This window comes from Convolutriloba macropyga, chromosome 1 (assembly GCF_964194025.1).
Source record: "Convolutriloba macropyga chromosome 1, txConMacr16.3, whole genome shotgun sequence".
Taxonomy (NCBI): Eukaryota; Metazoa; Xenacoelomorpha; order Acoela; family Convolutidae; genus Convolutriloba; species Convolutriloba macropyga.
In genome coordinates, this window is record NC_134468.1 from 41,206,010 (window position 1) to 41,229,715 (window position 23,706).

The 23,706-nt window shown below is 36.3% G+C and overlaps 1 protein-coding gene across 1 annotated transcript in view; it reads left to right on the plus strand.

Moving 5' to 3' along the window:
- Nucleotides 1–266: 266 nt before the first annotated feature.
- LOC142340936 (uncharacterized) overlaps nucleotides 267–23,706 on the plus strand; it is a 39,236-nt gene continuing 15,796 nt past the window's right edge. The window contains exon 1 of the mRNA XM_075391757.1: nucleotides 267–828. Coding sequence (XP_075247872.1) covers nucleotides 540–828 — 289 coding nt within the window. The 5' untranslated portion in view covers nucleotides 267–539. The remainder of the gene's footprint in view (nucleotides 829–23,706) is intronic.

The following is a 23,706-nucleotide window of genomic DNA, read 5'->3' on the forward strand; positions in this document are numbered from 1 at the left end:
GCTTCCTTTTTATATTTGACATACGGGTCAGAAAATTTATTTTAAGCGAAGACGACAATAAACCGCGGGCACGTATTTTAGCAATTTCAATTTCAATGACAGTATATGCCATTTAATTCTAGTTCGGAAGGTATCATAGTTAAATTTAATGAGCTAACACAGGTTAGAGAAAAATGAAACTGAATTGACATATTTTGAACAAAGCTCAATTTCCATACTTTTAATTAATCTACTGTATGAAGAAAATAAATCTTGGTCAGTGATATCCAAAGTATGGTCCCGCTTTAACTTCAGTTGTTTAAAACCTAAGTCAACACTATTGTCTCAAATTGAATTCGGAAGAGAAATTTCAAAATTTCATATAAAGATATCTGCGTCCCCTAGTCAGGAGGGTTTTTGTAAACATTGTCAAAACTTGGATTTTATTGCAAACGCTTAAAAAAATCAATTGTGTGCCTAAGCCTTCTGCCTGAAACCAAAATTATCCAAACAACGCCTCTTTTGCTGTTTATAATCAAAGTTTGACTATACATCCAAAAATGGTTTCAATGAGCGTAATCAACTCGACGGTCGACGCCGAATCCTCGCAACCTGGTGCTCCTTTCGGACCTATATTTGCCTCAATTGCTGACGCAGAAGGCATGGATGCGATGTCTGGCATAGTAGCCTCTACACACGTGGTAGTGATGCTGAGCCAGGTGGTGGTGATCCTGATGGCAGTGGGTTTGGAGGGCAATTTCTCTGCCCAGACTCTCATGTGGTTGCAGGCTGCAATGGAGATCCTCAAAAGGGTTTCAACTCTGTACAACCAGTTGTGCAATGATATCGGTAAGAGAGAACAGCTGCAGTAAGAGAGTGACAACTTTTCACACACTAGCAACACATGTATTTAGTAGTAATTGTTTGTCGCGAAAACTTTTCGCTAAGGTGTCCCTACCTTTAGGCAAGGCGGATCGGTTATGTGGGTTTAAACATAATATTTCTTCCTTTCCCGCATGTTTCCATTATTCTTTCCTTCTTTAGTAAAAATTTAATTATTGATGCAAAAGATATTGTCCATTCGTCGTTATGCGGCCTTCAAGTTTGACCCTCGCTCATCCAAAGACTTGACAAAGGATTTGGAGGACAATTATCAATGGAAGTCATGTTGTTTTAGCCAATGACTTTCCTGCAAAAATAATTGTCCTAACCCAGGCTGAGGTCCCAGACGGAAAGTCGATATGTCCAGACCGTCCCAGACGGAAAGTGCCTATGTCCAGACCGTCCCAGACGGAAAGTGCCTATGTCCAGACTTTCGTGCGTTCACAAGACTTTCGTGCGTTCATGTCCAGACTTTCGTGCGTTCACCAGACTTTTGTGCGTTCATGTCCAGACTTTCGTGCGTTCACCAGACTTTCGTGCGTTCATGTCCAGACTTTCGTGCGTTCATGTCCAGATTTTCGTGCGTTCGACAGACTTTCGTGCGTTTACCAGACTTTCGTGCGTTCACCAGACTTTCGTGCGTTTATGTCCAGACTTTCGTGCGTTCACCAGACTTTCGTGCGTTCATGTCCAGACTTTCGTGCGTTCACCAGACTTTCGTGCGTTCACCAGACTTTCGTGCGTTCATGTCCAGACTTTAATGCGTTCATCAGATTTTTGTGCGTTCATCAGACATTCGTGCGTTCACCAGACTTTCGTGCGTTCATGTCCAGACTTTCGTGTGCGTTCATCAAATTTTAGTTCGTTCATGTCATCAGTTGGATGCAATTGGAACTGAAAATGAGCACAATTGGACTAAAATTGACGATTTCGTGTCCAAAACAATGTTCGGTGATCGAAAAAGTTAAGCCTCATCGAGAGCGGATACTTTTTCAGAAGTAACTGAGAACTTGTCCAAAATGGTTTGCTCAGTCCATTTTTTTATTTCATCCCCATTTATGGCTAAATTGGAGCCTGCACACCAAAAATGAGCACAATTGGACTAAAATTGACGATTTGGTCACCAAAACAATGTTCGGTGATAGGAAAAGTTCAGATCCTTTTCGGAACTAGGTAAAAACTCGACCAAATTAGTTCGGTCAGTCCGAATTTTTAATTTTATCACCAACTGTGGCTAAAGTGGAGCATACCCACCAAAATTGAGCACAATTGGACTAAAATTAACGATTTGGTGTCCAAAACAATGTTCGGTGATCGAAAAAGTTAAGCCTCATCGAGCGCGGATACTTTTTCAGAAGTAATTGAGAACTTGTCCAAAATGGTTTGCTCAGTCCATTTTTTTTATTTCATCCCCAATTATGGCTAAATTGGAGCCTGCAAACCAATAATGAGCTCAATTGGACTAAAATTGACGATTTGGTCACCAAAACAATGTTCAATGATAGGAAAAGTTCAGATCATTTTCGGAACTAGGTAAAAACTCGACCAAATTAGTTCGGTCAGTCCGAATTTTTAATTTTATCACCAACTGTGGCTAAAGTGGAGCATACCCACCAAAATTGAGCACAATTGGACTAAAGTTAACGATTTGGTGTCCAAAACAATGTTCGGTGATCGAAAAAGTTAAGCCTCATCGAGCGCGGATACTTTTTCAGAAGTAATTGAGAACTTGTCCAAAATGGTTTGCTCAGTCCATTTTTTTTATTTCATCCCCAATTATGGCTAAATTGGAGCCTGCAAACCAATAATGAGCTCAATTGGACTAAAATTGACGATTTGGTCACCAAAACAATGTTCGGTGATAGGAAAAGTTCAGATCCTTTTCGGAACTAGGTAAAAACTCGACCAAATTAGTTCGGTCAGTCCGAATTTTTAATTTTATCATCAATTGTGGCTAAAGTGGAGCATACCCACCAAAAATGAGCACAATTGGACTAAAATTGACGATTTGGTGTCCAAAACAATGTTCGGTGATCGAAAAAGTTAAGCCTCATCGAGCGCGGATACTTTTTCAGAAGTAACTGAGAACTTGTCCAAAATGGTTTGCTCAGTCCATTTTTTTATTTCATCCCCAATTATGGCTAAATTGGAGCCTGCAAACCAATAATGAGCTTAATTGGACTAAAATTGAGGATTTGGTCACCAAAACAATGTTCGGTGATAGGAAAAGTTCAGATCCTTTTCGGAACTAGGTAAAAACTCGACCAAATTAGTTCGGTCAGTACGCATTTTTAAGTTTATCACCAATTGTGGCTAAAGTGGAGCATACCCACCAAAAATGAGCACAATTGGACTAAAATTGACGATTTGGTGTCCAAAACAATAATCGGTGATCGAAAAAGTTAAGCCTCATCGAGCGCGTTTACTTTTTCAGAAGTAAAGGAGAACTGGTCCAAAATGGTTTGCTCAATTCATTTTTTTATTTCATCCCCAATAGTGGCTAAATTGGAGCCTGCAAACCAATAATGAGCTCAATTGGACTAAAATTGACGATTTGGTCACCAAAACAATGTTCGGTGATAGGAAAAGTTCAGATCCTTTTCGGAACTAGGTAAAAACTTGATCAAATTAGTTCGGTCAGTCCCAATTTTTAATTTTATCATTAATTGTGGCTAAAGTGGAGCATATCCACCAAAAATGAGCACAATTGGACTAAAATTGACGATTTGGTGTCCAAAACAATGTTCGGTGATCGAAAAAGTAAAGCCTCATCGAGCGCGGATACTTTTTCAGAAGTAACTGAGAACTTGTCCAAAATGGTTTGCTCAGTCCATTTTTTTTATTTCATCCCCATTTATGGCTAAATTGGAGCCTGCACACCAAAAATGAGCACAATTGGACTAAAATTGACGATTTGGTCACCAAAACAATTTTCGGTGATAGAAAAAGTTCAGATACTTTTTTGGAACTAGGTAAAAATTTGTCCAAATTAGTTCGGTCAGTCCGAATTTTTAATTTTATCACCAACTGTGGCTAAAGTGGAGCATACCCACCAAAAATGAGCACAATTGGACTAAAATTGACGATTTCGTGTCCAAAACAATGTTCGGTGATCGAAAAAGTTAAGCCTCATCGAGCGCGGATACTTTTTCAGAAGTAACTGAGAACTTGTCCAAAATGGTTTGCTCAGTCCATTTTTTTATTTCATCCCCATTTATGGCTAAATTGGAGCCTGCACACCAAAAATGAGCACAATTGGACTAAAATTGACGATTTGGTCACCAAAGCAATGTTCGGTGATAGGAAAAGTTCAGATCCTTTTCGGAACTAGGTAAAAACTTGACCAAATTAGTTCGGTCAGTCCCAATTTTTAATTTTATCATCAATTGTGGCTAAAGTGGAGCATACCCACCAAAAATGAGCACAATTGGACTAAAATTGACGATTTGGTGTCCAAAACAATGTTCGGTGATCGAAAAAGTTAAGCCTCATCGAGCGCGGATACTTTTTCAGAAGTAACTGAGAACTTGTCCAAAATGGTTTGCTCAGTCCATTTTTTTATATCATCCCCATTTATGGCTAAATTGGAGCCTGCACACCAAAAATGAGCACAATTGGACTAAAATTGACGATTTGGTCACCAAAACAATTTTCGGTGATAGGAAAAGTTCAGATCCTTTTCGGAACTAGGTAAAAACTTGACCAAATTAGTTCGGTCAGTCCCAATTTTTAATTTTATCATCAATTATGGCTAAAGTGGAGCATACCCACCAAAAATGAGCACAATTGGACTAAAATGGACGATTTCGTGTCCAAAACAATGTTCGGTGATCAAAAAAGTTAAGCCTCATCGAGTGCGGTCAGTTTTTGTGTCCGGGTCAATGTTTTGTTCAAATAAAAGCAAATATGATACGAAGAGTTCCAATTGTGTGTTTAAGGCGAATCAAAATGAAAAATTAGCCTGCTTGCTTTTATTGTTTGTTATTTATTGTTTTTAGGGGACTCCGCGCTTAAAATACGTTATGGTTTTCAATAAATCAGGCGTGAAAGAAAGGTTGCGCGAAAAGAAAAGGGTCCTTAATGTATGTTTTACGCATGAAAATTGGAGGAAGTTTTTGAAACAAATCAATTGCTTTTAGGTGAATTTTCAAGTTTATCAACGTATTTTACCATTACAGAATATTTATCCGGCATATGTATGCTTGTTATACTGCTTAGAAATTCGTCTTTCAAGATATGCATACAAAGACTATCGTTTTCGAACGTAAGTATTAAAAAAATTGCAAGGAATTGGAAGAAAAGTGAAAAAAACGCCTTTTTTCACAATCAGTCCTGCTTTAAAGTGGTGTTTGTACTTCGAAACTATGATTTCAAGTATGCAACGTTTAGCTTAATATCGCAGCTTTGTAGCTAAACCAATTTTAACCTAAAACTACGTAAAAATTGTCGAGAAATTGGTCAAAGAGTACGACGTACTTGAGGTGGAAATTTCGAAAAAATTCGAATTTTCAAAGTTGTTTTTGCCAATAACTTCGAGCATAGATAGAGTTAGAAAGCGTTCTATAGCTTAAAATAAAGCTTGGCTAATGTGCGTTACGGTCATGTATATTGTTACAATGTTATCTGTGAACAAAGGTGTTGTTTTTTTGCTTTCACTGAAGAATGTCGAAAATGAGCTGTTTTTGACCAAGGGGTCAGAATCATCAAAATTTAAAAACTGTTTTTCCGAACTTTTTTATGTTCCAGATGATAGCCCTTCTCTTCCTGATTCCAAAACACCTTCATTTTTAAAAATCGGTTCAGTCATCTTCGAGATATTAAGCTTTGAAAACAGGTTGGGGGTGGGATTCATCCCCATTATTCCAATCTGTATTCTCTTTTTTTTTAAAACGAGCTATATTTTTAAACTAACTAACAAAACCAACTAGCTATATATATTCGGCAGCTCGAGGGCTTCCGAAATATGTAATTTGAATGCAAGTTGTATTTCGCCTCTCTACAGGCAAGTTATATGTGTTGGCAATGTGAAATATTCGAATTGACTGCCCCATTGTCAACTGACCAGCGGTATACATTCTGAGCATGTCATCTGACAGCAGGAGGAGTGCTATGAAGCGCTGTCCGGGTAGACCACTATAACTAACCTGCAATGAGGTGCTAGCGAAATGAAATGTATGCGAATTCCGTTTAAGTAGTAAGTTACTGTTTCGAATGAAATGAAATGGAACGGACAGGACCCCCCCCCCCACCGAATGGCAGAATGGTAGCTGCTGCAGACCAGCGTACCTGCTGCAGAACAGCGTAGCTGGTGCAGACCAGCGCTTTGAGTGCAGAGGACAGTGCAGACAGCTGCAGCAGAGCGTTATAAGTGTTATAGGGTTGTTATAGTCCATTTTTAACGGGTTTCGAGCACTTTTAGATCTACTGAGATGCATTCGCGCTATTTCGAGGATGATATTCCCGGAAGTGGAATTAATGCTAATGAGTTTTTGAGCCCTGGAGGTAACAAGAAGGCTATTAGGATAAAGTGTTTGGAGAATTTGAAAGTAAAGAAGGAAGATTTTTTGATGAAATCAAGACGTTGCGTCAATTTCGAACATGCAACTTCATTAAAGTTCAGAAATTTTAAAGCCAAATGCGAACCCAAAAAAGTGTTGAGCACTGTATTGAAGCTGTTCAAAAGCGCAAAGTCCGTCAAATTGGGGAAATTGAGGCCCAACCAGAAAAAAGGAATAACAACCGAATGGGAATACAATGGATGGGTCAATTTTTTTGGCATCGGGGATTGCAACCGTGCTAAAAGACGTATTCAAAAGAAGCCCCATAAGTACGGTCAAATGAAAATTGAAAAAGTTGGTTCAATCAGGATCCTGGGTTTTGATGCCAAGAAGAAATACGTTCAAATACCACGTTTCAGAGTACCCGCCAAGGAGAAAGTTCCGAGACAGTACTTCATTTGGGGCAAGAGATTAAGCCCAAAAAATTACAGTAAATTTGCAGTCGACGAATTTTCCAGCTTGCTTAGTAATGTTGTGCTTGTATATTAGTTCTTGTTGCTTTTGCTTGGTGTAGATTTAGGTTTTAAAGTTCACTTTACCCTTCAAATTTGTATATATTCACCTTTTATGACTACTTAGAGATGATGAATTGAAAAATGATGATTTCAAAAGTGTTTTATTACCATTTATCGATCTAATTATTCATATAGTATTTACCATGTGGTCTATTGTCGAGGATTCTGCAGGGGAAACCCTAGATTACCAACAGAATTGTTGACAATAGGCTATTTTCTCTATTCTTCAAAAGTCGCGATTTTTTTTGTTTGCTATTTTTGATAGGGTCATAGAGTTGTTCAAATTGAACCAAACCGGATATGGAGTATCCCATGTGTACCTGGAGTCTAAAACAAAAAGAATTTTTGGTATAGCTTGCCTAGGAAAAAAGTTAGTTTTTCATACGGAAATTTGCGATTATTTCGAATAAATAATTTCAAAAATAGGTCTTTTTCATCGGGCCAAGGAGTTGTTGAAATCAAACGAAACTCGGTATGGAGTATCCCCTGTCTACCTAGAGTTTAAAACAGAAGGAATTTTTGGTATAGCTTGCCTAGGAAAAAAGTTAGTTTTTCATACGGAAATTTGCGATTATTTCAAATATTTAATTTTTAAATATAGTATTTTTCATCGGGTCAAGGAGTTGTGCAAATCAAACCAAACTCGGTATCGAGTATCCCATGGATAGCTAGATTGTAAAACAAAAAGAATTTTTGGTATAGCTTGCCTAGGAAAAAAGTTAGTATTTCATACGGAAATTTGCGATTATTTCAAATATTTAATTTTTAAATATAGTATTTTTCATCGGGTCAAGGAGTTGTGCAAATCAAACCAAACTCGGTATCGAGTATCCCACGGATAGCTAGATTGTAAAACAAAAAGAATTTTTGGTGTAGCTTGCCTAGGAAAAAAGTTAGTATTTCATACGGAAATTTGCGATTATTTCAAATATTTAATTTTTAAATATAGTATTTTTCATCGGGTCAAGGAGTTGTGCAAATCAAACCAAACTTGGTATCGAGTATCCCATGGATAGCTAGATTGTAAAACAAAAAGAATTTTTGGTATAGCTTGCCTAGGAAAAAAGTTAGTATTTCATACGGAAATTTGCTTATTTCTCGAATAAGGAATTTCAAAAATAGGTCTTTTTCATTGGGTCAAGGAGTTGTTGAAATCAAACGAAACTCGGTATGGAGTATCACCTGTCTATCTAGAGTCTAAAACAGAAGGAATTTTTGGTATAGCTTGCCTAGGAAAAAAGTTAGGTTTTCATACGGAAATGTGCAATTATTTCGAATAACTTGAAATTATTGAATTTTAAAAATAGGCCTTTTTCATCGGGTCAAGGAGTTGTCCAAATCGAACCAAACTTGGTATCAAGTATTCCATGGATAACTAGATTGTAAAACAAAAAGAATTTTTGGTATTGCTTGCCTAGGAAAAAAGTTAGTATTTCATACGGAAATTTGCATATTTCTCGAATAACGAATTTCAAAAATAGGTCTTTTTCATCGGGTCATGGAGTTGTTCAAACCAATTGAAACTCATAGTCAGAGTTCCCCAGTGTATACGGAGTCTAATGAGCCAAGAATTTTGGGTATATCTTTTCTAGAAAAAAAGTTAGGATTGCATTCGGAAATTTGCGATTATTTCGAATAATTATTTTTAAAAATAGGTCTTTTTCATCGGGTCAAGGAGTTGTCCAAATCGAACCAAACTTGGTATCGAGCATCCCATGGGTAACTAGAGTCTAAAACAAAAAGAATTTTTGGTATAGCTTGCCTAGGAAAAAAGTTAGTATTTCATACGGAAATTTGGACTTTTTCGCGTATTCTATTTTTAAAAATATAGAAATTTCATCGGGTCAAGGAGTTGTCCAAATCGAACCAAACTTGGTATCGAGCATCCCATGGGTAACTAGAGTCTAAAACAAAAAGAATTTTTGGTATAGCTTGCCTAGGAAAAAAGTTAGTATTTCATACGGAAATTTGGACTTTTTCGCGTATTCTATTTTTAAAAATATAGAAATTTCATCGGGTCAAGGAGTTGTCCAAATCGAACCAAACTTGGTATCGAGCATCCCATGGGTAACTAGAGTCTAAAACAAAAAGAATTTTTGATATAGCTTGCCTAGGAAAAAAGTTAGTATTTCATACGGAAATTTCGACTTATTCGCTTATTCTATTTTTAAAAACATAGAAATTTCATTGGGTCAAGGAGTTGTCCAAATCAAACCAAACTTGGTATCGAGTATCCCATGGGTAACTAGAGTCTAAAACAAAAAGAATTTTTGGTATAGCTTGCCTAGGAAAAAAGTTAGTATTGCATACGGAAATTTCGACTTATTCGCTTATTCTATTTTTAAAAATATAGAAATTTCATCGGGTCAAGGAGTTGTCCAAATCAAACCAAACTTGGTATCGAGTATCCCATGGGTAACTAGAGTCTAAAACAAAAAGAATTTTTGGTATAGCTTGCCTAGGAAAAAAGTTAGTATTGCATACGAAAATTTCGACTTATTCGCCTATTCTATTTTTAAAAATATAGAAATTTCATCGGGTCAAGGAGTTGTCCAAATCAAACCAAACTTGGTATCGAGTATCCCATGGGTAACTAGAGTCTAAAACAAAAAGAATTTTTGGTATAGCTTGCCTAGGAAAAAAGTTAGTATTTCATACGGAAATTTCGACTTATTCGCTTATTCTATTTTTAAAAATATAGAAATTTCATCGGGTCAAGGAGTTGTCCAAATCAAACCAAACATGGTATCGAGTATCCCATGGGTAACTAGAGTCTAAAACAAAAAGAATTTTTGGTATAGCTTGCCTAGGAAAAAAGTTAGTATTGCATACGGAAATTTCGACTTATTCGCTTATTCTATTTTTAAAAACATAGAAATTTCATCGGGTCAAGGAGTTGTCCAAATCAAACCAAACTTGGTATCGAGTATCCCATGGGTAACTAGAGTCTAAAACAAAAAGAATTTTTGGTATAGCTTGCCTAGGAAAAAAGTTAGTATTTCATACGGAAATTTCGACTTATTCGCTTATTCTATTTTTAAAAACATAGAAATTTCATCGGGTCAAGGAGTTGTCCAAATCAAACCAAACTTGGTATCGAGTATCCCATGGGTAACTAGAGTCTAAAACAAAAAGAATTTTTGGTATAGCTTGCCTAGGAAAAAAGTTAGTATTGCATACGGAAATTTCGACTTATTCGCTTATTCTATTTTTAAAAATATAGAAATTTCATCGGGTCAAGGAGTTGTCCAAATCAAACCAAACTTGGTATCGAGTATCCCATGGGTAACTAGAGTCTAAAACAAAAAGAATTTTTGGTATAGCCTGCCTAGGAAAAAAGTTAGTTTTTCGTACGGAAATTTGCTATTATTTCAAATAAGTAATTTTAAATAATTTTCAAAATTAGGTCTCTTTCATCGGGTCAAGGAGTTGTCCAAATCGAATCAAACTCGGTATCGAGTATGCCATGGGTAACTAGAGTCTAAAACAAAAAGAATTTTTGGTATAGCTTGCCTAGGAAAAAAGTTAGTATTTCATACGGAAATTTCGACATATTCGCTTATTCCATTTTTAAAAATATAGAAATTTTATCGGGTCAAGGAGTTGTCCAAATCAAACCAAACTTGGTATCGAGTATCCCATGGGTAACTAGAGTCTAAAACAGAAAGAATTTTTGGTATAGCTTGCCTAGGAAAAAAGTTAGTGTTTCATACGGAAATTTGCTATTATTTCGAATAACTTGAAATTATTGAATTTTAAAAATAGGTCTTTTTCATCGGGTCAAGGAGTTGTCCAAATCGAATCAAACTCGGTATCGAGTATGCCATGGGTAACTAGAGTCTAAAACAAAAAGAATTTTTGGTATAGCTTGCCTAGGAAAAAAGTTAGTATTTCATACGGAAATTTCGACTTATTCGCTTATTCTATTTTTAAAAATATAGAAATTTCATCGGGTCAAGGAGTTGTCCAAATCAAACCAAACTTGGTATCGAGTATCCCATGGGTAACTAGAGTCTAAAACAAAAAGAATTTTTGGTATAGCTTGCCTAGGAAAAAAGTTAGTATTTCATACGGAAATTTCGACTTATTCGCTTATTCTATTTTTAAAAACATAGAAATTTCATCGGGTCAAGGAGTTGTCCAAATCAAACCAAACTTGGTATCGAGTATCCCATGGGTAACTAGAGTCTAAAACAAAAAGAATTTTTGGTATAGCTTGCCTAGGAAAAAAGTTAGTATTGCATACGGAAATTTCGACTTATTCGCTTATTCTATTTTTAAAAATATAGAAATTTCATCGGGTCAAGGAGTTGTCCAAATCAAACCAAACTTGGTATCGAGTATCCCATGGGTAACTAGAGTCTAAAACAAAAAGAATTTTTGGTATAGCCTGCCTAGGAAAAAAGTTAGTTTTTCGTACAGAAATTTGCTATTATTTCAAATAAGTAATTTTAAATAATTTTCAAAATTAGGTCTCTTTCATCGGGTCAAGGAGTTGTCCAAATCGAATCAAACTCGGTATCGAGTATGCCATGGGTAACTAGAGTCTAAAACAAAAAGAATTTTTGGTATAGCTTGCCTAGGAAAAAAGTTAGTATTTCATACGGAAATTTCGACATATTCGCTTATTCCATTTTTAAAAATATAGAAATTTTATCGGGTCAAGGAGTTGTCCAAATCAAACCAAACTTGGTATCGAGTATCCCATGGGTAACTAGAGTCTAAAACAGAAAGAATTTTTGGTATAGCTTGCCTAGGAAAAAAGTTAGTGTTTCATACGGAAATTTGCTATTATTTCGAATAACTTGAAATTATTGAATTTTAAAAATAGGTCTTTTTCATCGGGTCAAGGAGTTGTCCAAATCGAATCAAACTCGGTATCGAGTATGCCATGGGTAACTAGAGTCTAAAACAAAAAGAATTTTTGGTATAGCTTGCCTAGGAAAAAAGTTAGTATTTCATACGGAAATTTCGACTTATTCGCTTATTCTATTTTTAAAAATATAGAAATTTCATCGGGTCAAGGAGTTGTCCAAATCAAACCAAACTTGGTATCGAGTATCCCATGGGTAACTAGAGTCTAAAACAAAAAGAATTTTTGGTATAGCTTGCCTAGGAAAAAAGTTAGTATTTCATACGGAAATTTCGACTTATTCGCTTATTCTATTTTTAAAAACATAGAAATTTCATCGGGTCAAGGAGTTGTCCAAATCAAACCAAACTTGGTATCGAGTATCCCATGGGTAACTAGAGTCTAAAACAAAAAGAATTTTTGGTATAGCTTGCCTAGGAAAAAAGTTAGTATTGCATACGCAAATTTCGACTTATTCGCTTATTCTATTTTTAAAAATATAGAAATTTCATCGGGTCAAGGAGTTGTCCAAATCAAACCAAACTTGGTATCGAGTATCCCATGGGTAACTAGAGTCTAAAACAAAAAGAATTTTTGGTATAGCCTGCCTAGGAAAAAAGTTAGTTTTTCGTACGGAAATTTGCTATTATTTCAAATAAGTAATTTTAAATAATTTTCAAAATTAGGTCTCTTTCATCGGGTCAAGGAGTTGTCCAAATCGAATCAAACTCGGTATCGAGTATGCCATGGGTAACTAGAGTCTAAAACAAAAAGAATTTTTGGTGTAGCTTGCCTAGGAAAAAAGTTAGTATTGCATACGGAAATTTCGACTTATTCGCTTATTCTATTTTTAAAAACATAGAAATTTCATCGGGTCAAGGAGTTGTCCAAATCAAACCAAACTTGGTATCGAGTATCCCATGGGTAACTAGAGTCTAAAACAAAAAGAATTTTTGGTATACCTTGTCTAGAAAAAAAGTTCGTATTTCAATCGGAAATATCGACGTATTCGCTTATTATACGCTTATTCTTTTTTCAAAATTATAGAAATTTTATTGGATCAAGGAGTTGTTCAAATCAAACCAAACTCGGTATGGAGTATCCCATGTGTACCTAGAGTGTAAAACGGAAAGAATTTTTGGTATAGCTGGCCTAGGAAAAAAGTTAGTATTTCATACGGAAATTTGCGATTATTTCGAATATTTAATTTTTAAATATAGTATTTTTCATCGAGTCAAGGAGTTATTCAAATCAAACCAAGCTCGATATGCAGTATCCCCTGTATAGTTAGAGTTAAGGGTAAAAGAAGTTTTTGCTATAGCTTGCGTACGAAAAAATTGGGTTTAGTATGAGGTTCAGCGGAGCTTGGTTTTTTAGTTCTCTTGATGCTGCAAACAAGAATTGTGATAGAAGAATCTGGCAGAGTGTCCTGTAAGAGGCCTCGTTTGAACGTTGATGAAAATTCAGTGCGCCAGTCACAGGAAGACCAAATTTGGCTGAAAATAAGACAACTTCAAGTAGAAATTGAGCTATTGAAAAAGAGAGTAAGGGAGCTTGAAAACGCGAAAGTTGAATTCGTTGATCTGACAGCTGACGATAGCTTTCCATCGACTGTCTCCGTACTTTCAGATGATTTAGTTGAAATCCCTAACGGTATTTGAGATCATTGTTGGATCTAAAACGCCATGCAATTTTGTTCTGATTAGAGATAAACTCTTCGTTAGTGAGTTTGAAGTTTTGTAGTCGAGATGATTTTCTAAATTACTTTATTTTAATTCAACTAGTGTTTGTTTAACCTCAACGGCGTTTAAAGGCACTAAAATATTTGCTGTAACAATGTGTCATCAGTTTCACAACGTTGTTTCTGAATTTCAGGTCTTGAAAATGGACAATAAATACTATTGGCTGATTATGAGCGCCGAAAAAGATGATGCCCAAATCATTGATACGGATTCTGAAATGTGGGGTTACTTGAGTCAGTCTGACAAATTCAAAAAAACCGAGGGCAAAGAAGCGCGTTTATTCAAAGGCAATGATTGGCGTACCTATAAGATTTTGAAGCATGGCACCGATGATTATACTGCAGACCTTCGTGAATTGAGAAAACAGCTTAAACTTGACGACCCAGTTTCTCTAAGTGATTCTACCCAAGCAGCTAACGAAGAAAGTGATGATTTGGTTGCCCCTCAGTCCTCAAAAGTCAAGAAGTTAACAATGGTTTCGGTATGTTTCATTTCAAAAGCATATAATAAAAAAAACATTACATTCAATATTTTGTCTTTCTGCATTTTAGTGCTGTGCGAAACATAGAGGTTTTACTGAAGTTCTCTTAGAAAATGAAAAGCGAATGCATAATCTTGTCACCCTCCTCGAAAGCACCACAAGTCAGTCAATTGACGACATAAACAACATCAAGCGCAACCTGAATGGGATTGTTAGTTTTCAACAGTTATTTCGAAGTTTGTTTTTATTATTATGAACGTTATACCGGTTTGTTTTGTAGGTTACGGGTGCTCTCGCTGGCGTCGACGGGTTTCAAGATTTAGAAAACGTTACAGCTGAGGTTGATGAGGAGAGTACCTTGGAGGTAGAGGATTTGGAAGAGGCCGCCTTGCTGCGTTTAGTTGAGAAAAAGCCTGCAGTTCAGTTTGGCATAAACGGTAAAAACCTTGATCATATATACCGTGGTCACAAACCTGCAGAGTACGGCCTGGCATTGAGGAAGTGGATATATGGAGTTGATGGCCTAGCTTACCAGATGATCTTGCCCTCAAAAAGTTTGTCGAGTGGGAGAGCTTGTGCTTCAAAACAGTCAATGCTTACATTTTTTCGTAAGTTTCTTGCCGGATATCTTTGGTGCTTTTTGTCATTTCTTTTCTAATGGATCCTTTGTAAAAGTGATCATTTGTACTTGTTTATTATTAGGTGCTGTTGAGAGAAAGTTTCCAAGTGCTTCCTTCCCTAATGCGAGAAGAGATGCGAAGAAGGCAGCAAACAAAGCGGGTTTGAATGCAAAACAGAGACTTGAATCCACGGGCAAATACAGCGAAGATGCTAAAGGGAAAAAGAAGCAGTCTTATTTGACTTTGATGGATGCTAAAAGAAAGAAGGATGCAAATTGAATTTCTAGTGCTCAGTTTATGTAATGTTTCAAGCATTTTCTTTTCTTAGATGTTATGTAGCTAGATGTCTTTAGCGCTGTTATGATTAATTTTAACGAGAGCTCTATTTGTCTAGATTATTTGAATGAATTTTGTTCAGATGCGCAGATGTGAAATCAAGTTTTGACTCGCCTTTAATTGTCTATTTAATTTTTGAAAAATTTAAAAGTTTGGTCTTTTCTGATAGTTTTCAATTGGAGATTACAAATAAATCGAGATGATACTCCATTGATTCAAATAGCAAAAAACTACGTTCAAAGAAAGTAAAAGTCCTCTGATGCTTATTGTTCGTTTGATTTTCAGATCTTAACCATGGCTCCAAGCAAAAAGACGTCCCGTTCCAAACGAGAAGTTAAAGCGCCGAGTTTTGAAACCAGCCCAGAAGTCCAAGTTCAGCGAAGCATTCGATATCAACATCGAAATACACTGTTTTGTTTTTTCTACAGTAAAGCATGCGTTTCGACAACGCTGAATAGTATTGCATGGCCACGTGGATACACCGATGAACAGAAGCTTGCAATGAAACCGGGCCAGTACGAGTTCATACGACATAATCAAGATACACCTAGGATGCTATACTTAGGCTACGGTGTCGCTGATGAAGTTAGGCTACACAAGAAGTTGACAGAAGAGAGAGTTAAAAGAGGACTGCCTCCAACCTACTTGAATTGCGTCATACCAGACAAATCTTCAAAAACGAAGGCAGTAACCAGTGTTACGCAAGCTACCGAAATCTTAGTTCCGGAATCGCCTAACGTCTTTTCTTCGCCAGAGGTTCAAATTCAAGAAGGAAATGCGGTTGCGAGCAATCAGGAGGCAAGAGCAGTCAGCAGAGAGAAGGTGACAACTCAAGGGCTGCTATTCCAAGAAAAAGCAGTAATGAATGATGAGCCCAATGAGCAGGTGAATTTTTTGCTGATAGTAGAGTTTGAATTTTTTCATGTCGTCTAAAGTTTGAAGGTCTTTTTGCAGGCTAGACCCCCAGCTGTATGTAAGGAGTTCATGGAATTCATGAAAAGGCACGAAGAACGAATGAGACGAGCGGAAAGAGTTGCGAATGAAATTAAAGGCGGACATGACAAGAAAAAGCGAAAACTGCTTGGAGAGCTAGATCAAACGGTAATTTTGTCTGTCTTTTTAATAAAGACTTCAGCACTTTTTTTGATTTAGGCACAAGACGTTAAAAAAACTTCAACATTTTTTTAAAATTTAGGCAAAGGACGTTCAGGAAATCTGTCTACTCCAAAAACACGGCTTCCAGAGCATTGACGAACATCCAGAGTTGATGGTGGCGTATCCTGTACACCGAGTTGACTTTGAGGGCGAAGACTTGATGAAGGCTCACAAAGCCAATGCGCATCCTTCTCAACTGGGTAGATTTTTACGACGTGTTCTGTTCGGAGAATATGGTTTAGTGGAGGAAATGATTGACAGTACCCGGTCTTCAAAGCGTTCCGAAGCACCGAGGGACAAAGTCGTGCTTTTTCAAGGTTAACTTGCTTTCGCGTGTTTTCTTTTATAACATAGTTTTTTAACAATTTTTCATCTCAGTAATTTGGAAAAAGTTATAGTTGTCCAAGTCCTGCTTCTTTGCTCTGAGAAAATAAAAGAAATCTGGTTCTTGTTTAGATGTCGTCATGCAGAAATACCCCCTCACGCCACAACTGGCATATCGCAAAGCTAAGGAAGCTGCCAATCAGGCTGGTCGAGAAAGACTCAGTTATTCTAAAAGGACAGAGATAGATGATGAAGTGGAAATTGCTGCAGTTTCAACCCCTACTGCTCAGTAATTTCGGAGATTGAGTTTCAGTAGATCAGTCAATTCTGAAGCATTCATTTGTGACTGTAGTTTTGATCTCAGGAAAATTACTTTTAGTTTCTATTATTTTATTGAAAGTCTCCATTTGAGTTATCAAATTGTCGCCTAATTTTATTTACTTGAGATAGCGGTTGCTTTCATGAGAGGTTTTAATTTTCATTTGATTCGGAACAGTTTTCGATTTTCTAGCATTCATCGTTTTAGCATTCATCGGAGATTGAGATGTAGTAGATTAGTCAATTCTGAAGCGTTACGTTTGTGACTATAGTTTTCGATCTCAGTATAATTACTTTCTATTATTTTATTCAAAGTTTGCATATGAGTTATCAAATTGTCTTCTAATTTTACTTAATTGAGATAGCGGTTGCTTTCATGAGAGGTTTTAATTCATTTGATTCTGAACAATTTTCGGTTTTTAGCATTCATCGTCGTGCAGTGACGGCCTTTAGTTTTCGTTTGTTTTCGTGGCTCGAAAATTGAAAATCATCAAGTCTTTCTATAGTTTCAGTAGTTTTTAAAATCAAATTAGTAGATCTCTCTAATCATGAAAACAAAAACTTTTCCAATTTTCAGATTATGGACCAATGTGAAAAGCTCGCACAAGTTGAAGGATTTTTGGCCGAGCAGTTTGTGAAGAGATCGGATTATCCTATTCATGCGTTGACAAATTTATTATCAGCAGACAGCTACAAGAAACTTTTGATCTCTGACAAAAGTTTCAAGAAACTGCATCTTGATATGGAAGAAATTTATAAGTCTTCTTTTGCTTTTGGACTGCGAATTGAACCTGACAATTACGGAGGATATGTCCTGTTCAACCGTAGTGGAAAAGTCATAAAGTGCGGAGAAATAAACGTTGCCGTCGGCCTGTTAGCTAAGAAGCCAAAAAATCGTGAAATTGATGACTGGTCTTTGATGGAGGGGGATAAACTGTTAGTTGGAGTGGCGAGATGGGCGAACCATTCATGTGTTGCAAATTGCGACTATTATATGAGTAATGGTTTTCGAGGACGAGTTTGCGTTCGGCTAAGGGCTCTTCGTGAAATTATGGACGGCGAGCAGTTGGTTACTTTCTATAACAGTGATTTTTTTGGAGAAAATAATGCTTTGTGTCTCTGTGAACATGAAGCAAAACATGGAAAAGAAGAAGGACAGGGCCTTGAGAAGCAAGATGACTTTTGCGCTACGACAGCCAAAAGAAAACGAGTTGCAAAACCCAGGATCAAAATTATTGAAAATGATGAACGTAGCTCGTTACTGGCCAATCTCATCAAGTTTTACGATGAAGACTCGAATGTCAGCTTAGAATCAGAAACTAGCTCGCTGCCTCTCACAAATTCAACTGATTCAGATTGGGATTTATCTGACAAAAATTTTGATACTATCAGCAATTTATCTGAATTATCAGTTGCTAGCAGTACAAATTTTGCCGATTTCTTTGGTGAAGACGAAGATTATGAATTTGGATTAGATTTCATCGCCAATTTCCCAATTTCTGAGGACGTTCACGGGACACCAGAAGCTTACGATGAAACAAACGAGTTAGTTAGCATGACAGGTGTCACAAAGACAAATTTAATGGCTTCACTTTTGGCTATTGTCTCGCTGCATAACGCCCCTGATGCACTTTTGAACGATCTGCTGAAGCGAGATCAGCTTATTTTTGGGGGTCAAACAGTTTCGCCTTGGGCTTTCAAGAAACAGTTTGAAGATTTTTGCTCGAAGTATCAGTCCAGCAAACAGAGTTCTGAGAAGGGCGAGCTAATCTTGTTGAATTTTCGTCCACTATTAATTGACATTCTTAACGATTCACTTCCTGACATATTAAATTATGCTGTAAACAAACCTGAAAAGCAAGATATCTCGATGCCCAAATTTCGTATAGCCGAGAACCGAATCAGCGTCAGATTAATTGTCAATACTGATGGAGCAACTGTCAGCAAGACACCCGTAACTTCCGCTTGGCCTCTATTCTTTGCGGTTGCTGACCTTCCTCCAAAAAAGCGACAACTTTTCAAAAATATTGTCCTGGGAGCGTTGTTTGTGGGAACTGGTTATCCGGACTTTGATGTTGTATTCGAGCATGTGCGCAACCAGCTGTCAGTCACAGAGAAAGTTCATTTTAATGGAAATGATATAGCTGTCTCATTTGAACCTATCTTGTTAATTGCGGATCTGATTGCAAAGTCAAAAGTGCTAAAGATGAAGCAATGTAATGGCTACTACGGTTGCACTTTATGCACTCAGAGAGGCTGCCACATTGGACGAGTTCATAGATATCCTCATGAAGAAAAGTTTGAGATGCGATCGTTTAAATCCCACATGTTCAATATCCAGGAGCTTGAACGAGGAAGCATTCAGGAGTTAAGAGCTCGGCTTGGTCGGGATTCAGATTGGGAAATAAAAACTCAAGGGGTAAAAGGCCGTAGCAAAGTTTTCAACGTTATATCAAATTTGCCTTTATCATCTCCAGTTGACCCTATGCATCAACTTTTTCTAGGAGTTGCAAAAGATATACTCCTCTATCACTTTGAGACAATGAGATCCGAACATAAAGAGGAAATCAATTCTTTCATCGGAACGCTTGATTTACCGAAGGAATTCAGGAATATGATCAGAAATCTGCAGGCTCTCCCCAATTTCAAGGCAAAGGAAGTCAAGTTTTTGTTATTATATTTGGCTCCAATAATTTTTCCTCCGTATTTGTTCGGCGAAAACAGAAAGAGCGATGAAGTTGACCTGAAAAAATTAGTTTTTTCGATCCGCGAACTTTTTGAATCTTCCCGCAATGCGGACTTTTGTGATCAGCTTCTCTCTGAGTTTTGTGTGAGTATGGCTGAGAAGACGAACAAAATGGATACAATCAATTTCCATCTCCTGCGGCATCTCGGATGGCAGATGAAAAGTATTGGACCTCTGTATACTGCCTCTGCTGCAATGTTCGAATCCGCCAATAGGCTACTAATTGCTCCGCTCACCGGAACTGTAAACCAATGCCAGCTAATGGTTTGGCGTTTTATTAGAGCAAAAATGTTAATAAAAATGAAATTCAAGGAAGACTGTTTAACTCCAATGCTTGCAGATTTCCTCGAAAAAAGGAAGTTCGACGAAACGTACGGCTTTGCAGAAAATTCAGACACCAGAACTTTTCGGAAGCGACGGCCGCAATTAAAACTCTTTTGTCGTTTTTCGGGCGAGTTCTTTTTCTCCTCGGCTGCGTACGGACGAGGATCGGTCGCAGATAAGTATGTTGGTGTTGATTTGGAAGATGAACTTATAGCCGGAGAAATTCTGTTTTTTTTTTCGAAGGAGAAACCAGAGGTCTAGTTCTCAGAATGTTCAAAATTGTGAAGACGCTGAAGTTAGTGAAAAATGAAAATCGACAGGTGTTGCCGTTCGGTTTTATTGTAGAAGATACAGAAGAAAAAATCGAAATTCCGTTGACTGCCATCAAATTTAAATTTCTTTATTTCAAGTTTCGAGAAACTTATTTGATTACAATGTTAAATCATTATGAGCACAACTAGTGAATTTATAGATTTGTAATCTGGTAAAACTGCTTCTGTTTTAGCTCTAAACTCTCGTTTCTCATTCTTTGTTCAGCTCAATTGAAAATTGTTTCTTTCAAAGTTTTGTCCTTTTTATAGATGTTTTCCACTTACAAGTTGAATATATTTTGCGAATTTTAGAAATAGTTCTTTTTCATCGGGTCAAGGAGTTGTCCAAATCCAACCAAACTGGGTATGGAGTATCCCCTGTGAAGTTATAGTGTAAAACAAAAAAAGTTTTGGTATAGCTTGCATAGGAAAAAAGTAAAGTTTTCATACGGAAATTTGCTATTATTTCAAATAAATAATTTTGAAAATAGGTCTTTTTGATTAGGTCATAGAGTTGTTCAAATCAAACCAAACTTGGTATAGAGTGTCCTCTTTGTAGGTAGAATGTAAAACAAAAAGATTTTTCTGTAAAGCTTGCCTAGGAAAAAAGTTTTTCATACGGAAATTTGCGAATTTCGCAAATAACGAATTTTAAAAATTGGTCTTTTTCATCGGGTCAAGGAGTTGTTCAAAGTGAACCAAACTTGTTATCGAGTATCCCATGGGTAACTAGATTATAAAACAAAAAGAATTTTTGGCATAGCTTGCCTAGGAAAAAAGTTAGTTTTTCATACGGAAATTTGCGAATTTCGCAAATAACGAATTTTAAAAATAGGTCTTTTTCATCGGGTCAAGGAGTTGTCCAAATCGAACCAAACTTGGCATCGAGTATCCCATGAGTACCTAGATTGTAAAACAAAAAGAATTTTTGGTATAGCTTGCCTAGGAAAAAAGTTAGTTTTTCGTACGGAAATTTGCGATTATTTCGAATAAATAACTTTAAAAATAGGTCTTTTTCATCGGGTCAAGGAGTTGTCCAAATCGAACCAAACTTGGCATCGAGTATGCCATGGGTAACTAGATTGTAAAACAAAAAGAATTTTTGGTATAGCCTGCCTAGGAAAAAAGTTAGTTTTTCGTACGGAAATTTGCTATTATTTCAAATAAGTAATTTTAAATAATTTTCAAAATTAGGTCTCTTTCATCGGGTCAAGGAGTTGTCCAAATCGAACCAAACTTGGCATCGAGTATGCCACGGGTAACTAGATTGTAAAACAAAAAGAATTTTTGGTATAGCTTGCCTAGGAAAAAAAGTTAGTTTTTCGTACGGAAATTTCGACTTATTCGCTTATTCTATTTTTAAAAACATAGAAATTTCATCGGGTCAAGGAGTTGTCCAAATCAGACCAAACTTGGTATAGAGTATCCCATGGGTAACTAAAGTCTAAAACAGAAAAAAATTTTGGTATAGATTGCCTAGGAAAAAAGTTAGTTTTTCGTACGGAAATTTGCTTATTATTTCAAATAAGTAATTTTAAATAATTTTCAAAATTAGGTCTCTTTCATTGGGTCAAGGAGTTGTTCAAATCGAACCAAACTTGGTATAGAGTATCCCCTTTGTAGCTAGAGTCTAAAACAGAAGGAATTTTTGGTATAGCTTGCCTAGGAAAAAAGTTAGTTTTTCATTCGGAAATTTCGACTTATTCGCTTATTCTATTTTTAAAAATATAGAAATTTCATCGGGTCAAGGAGTTGTCGAAATCAAACCAAACTTGGTATCGAGTATCCCATGGGTAACTAGAGTCTAAAACAGAAAGAATTTTTGGTATAGCTTGCCTAGGAAAAAAGTTAGTGTTTCATACGGAAATTTGCTATTATTTCGAATAACTTGAAATTATTGAATTTTAAAAATAGGTCTTTTTCATCGGGTCAAGGAGTTGTTCAAAGTGAACCAAATTTGGTATCGAGTATCCCATGTGTAACTAGATTGTAAAACGAAAAGAATTTTTGGTATAGCTTGCCTAGGAAAAAAGTTAGTATTTCATACGGAAATTTCGACTTATTCGCTTATTCTATTTTTAAAAATATAGAAATTTCATCGGGTCAAGGAGTTGTCCAAATCAAACCAAACTTGGTATCGAGTATCCCATGGGTAACTAGAATCTAAAACAAAAAGAATTTTTGGTATAGCTTGCCTAGGAAAAAAGTTAGTTTTTCATACGGAAATTTGCGATTATTTCAAATATTTAATTTTAAAAATAGGTCTTTTTGATTAGGTCAAGGAGTTGTCCAAATCGAACCAAACTTGGTATGGAGTATTCCCTGTGTAGCTGGAGTCTAACACAGAAGGAATTTTTGGTATAGCTTGCCTAGGAAAAAAGTTAGTTTTTCATTCGGAAATTTGCGAATTTCGCAAATAACGAATTTTAAAAATAGGTCTTTTTCATCGGGTCAAAAAGTTGTTCAAAGTGAACCAAACTTGTTATCGAGTATCCCATGTGTAACTAGATTGTAAAACGAAAAGAATTTTTGGTATAGCTTGCCTAGGAAAAAAGTTAGTATTTCATACGGAAATTTCGACTTATTCGCTTATTCTATTTTTAAAAATATAGAAATTTCATCGGGTCAAGGAGTTGTCCAAATCAAACCAAACTTGGTATCGAGTATCCCATGGGTAACTAGAATCTAAAACAAAAAGAATTTTTGGTATAGCTTGCCTAGGAAAAAAGTTAGTTTTTCATACGGAAATTTGCGATTATTTCAAATATTTAATTTTAAAAATAGGTCTTTTTGATTAGGTCAAGGAGTTGTCCAAATCGAACCAAACTTGGTATGGAGTATTCCCTGTGTAGCTGAAGTCTAACACAGAAGGAATTTTTGGTATAGCTTGCCTAGGAAAAAAGTTAGTTTTTCGTACGGAAATTTGCGAATTTCGCAAATAACGAATTTTAAAATTAGGTCTCTTTCATTAGGTCAAGGAGTTGTTCAAATCGAACCAAACTCGGTATCGAGTATCCCATGGGTAACTAGAATCTAAAACAAAAAGAATTTTTGGTATAGCTTGCCTAGGAAAAAAGTTAGTTTTTCATACGGAAATTTGCGATTATTTCAAATATTTAATTTTAAAAATAGGTCTTTTTGATTAGGTCAAGGAGTTGTCCAAATCGAACCAAACTTGGTATCGAGTATTCCATGGGTAACTAGATTGTAAAACAAAAAGAATTTTTGGTATAGATTGCCTAGGAAAAAAGTTAGTCTTTCGTACGGAAATTTGCTATTATTTCAAATACATAATTTTAAAAATAGGTCTTTTTGTTTAGGTCAAGGAGTTGTCCAAATCTAACCAAACTCGGTATCGAGTATCCCATGGGTAACTAGAGTCTAAAACAAAAAGAATTTTTGGTATAGCTTGCCTAGGAAAAAAGTTAGTTTTTCATACGGAAATTTGCTATTATTTCAAATATTTAATTTTAAAAATAGGCCTTTTTGATTAGGTCAAGGAGTTGTCCAAATCTAACCAAACTCGGTATCGAGTATCCCATGGGTAACTAGAGTCTAAAACA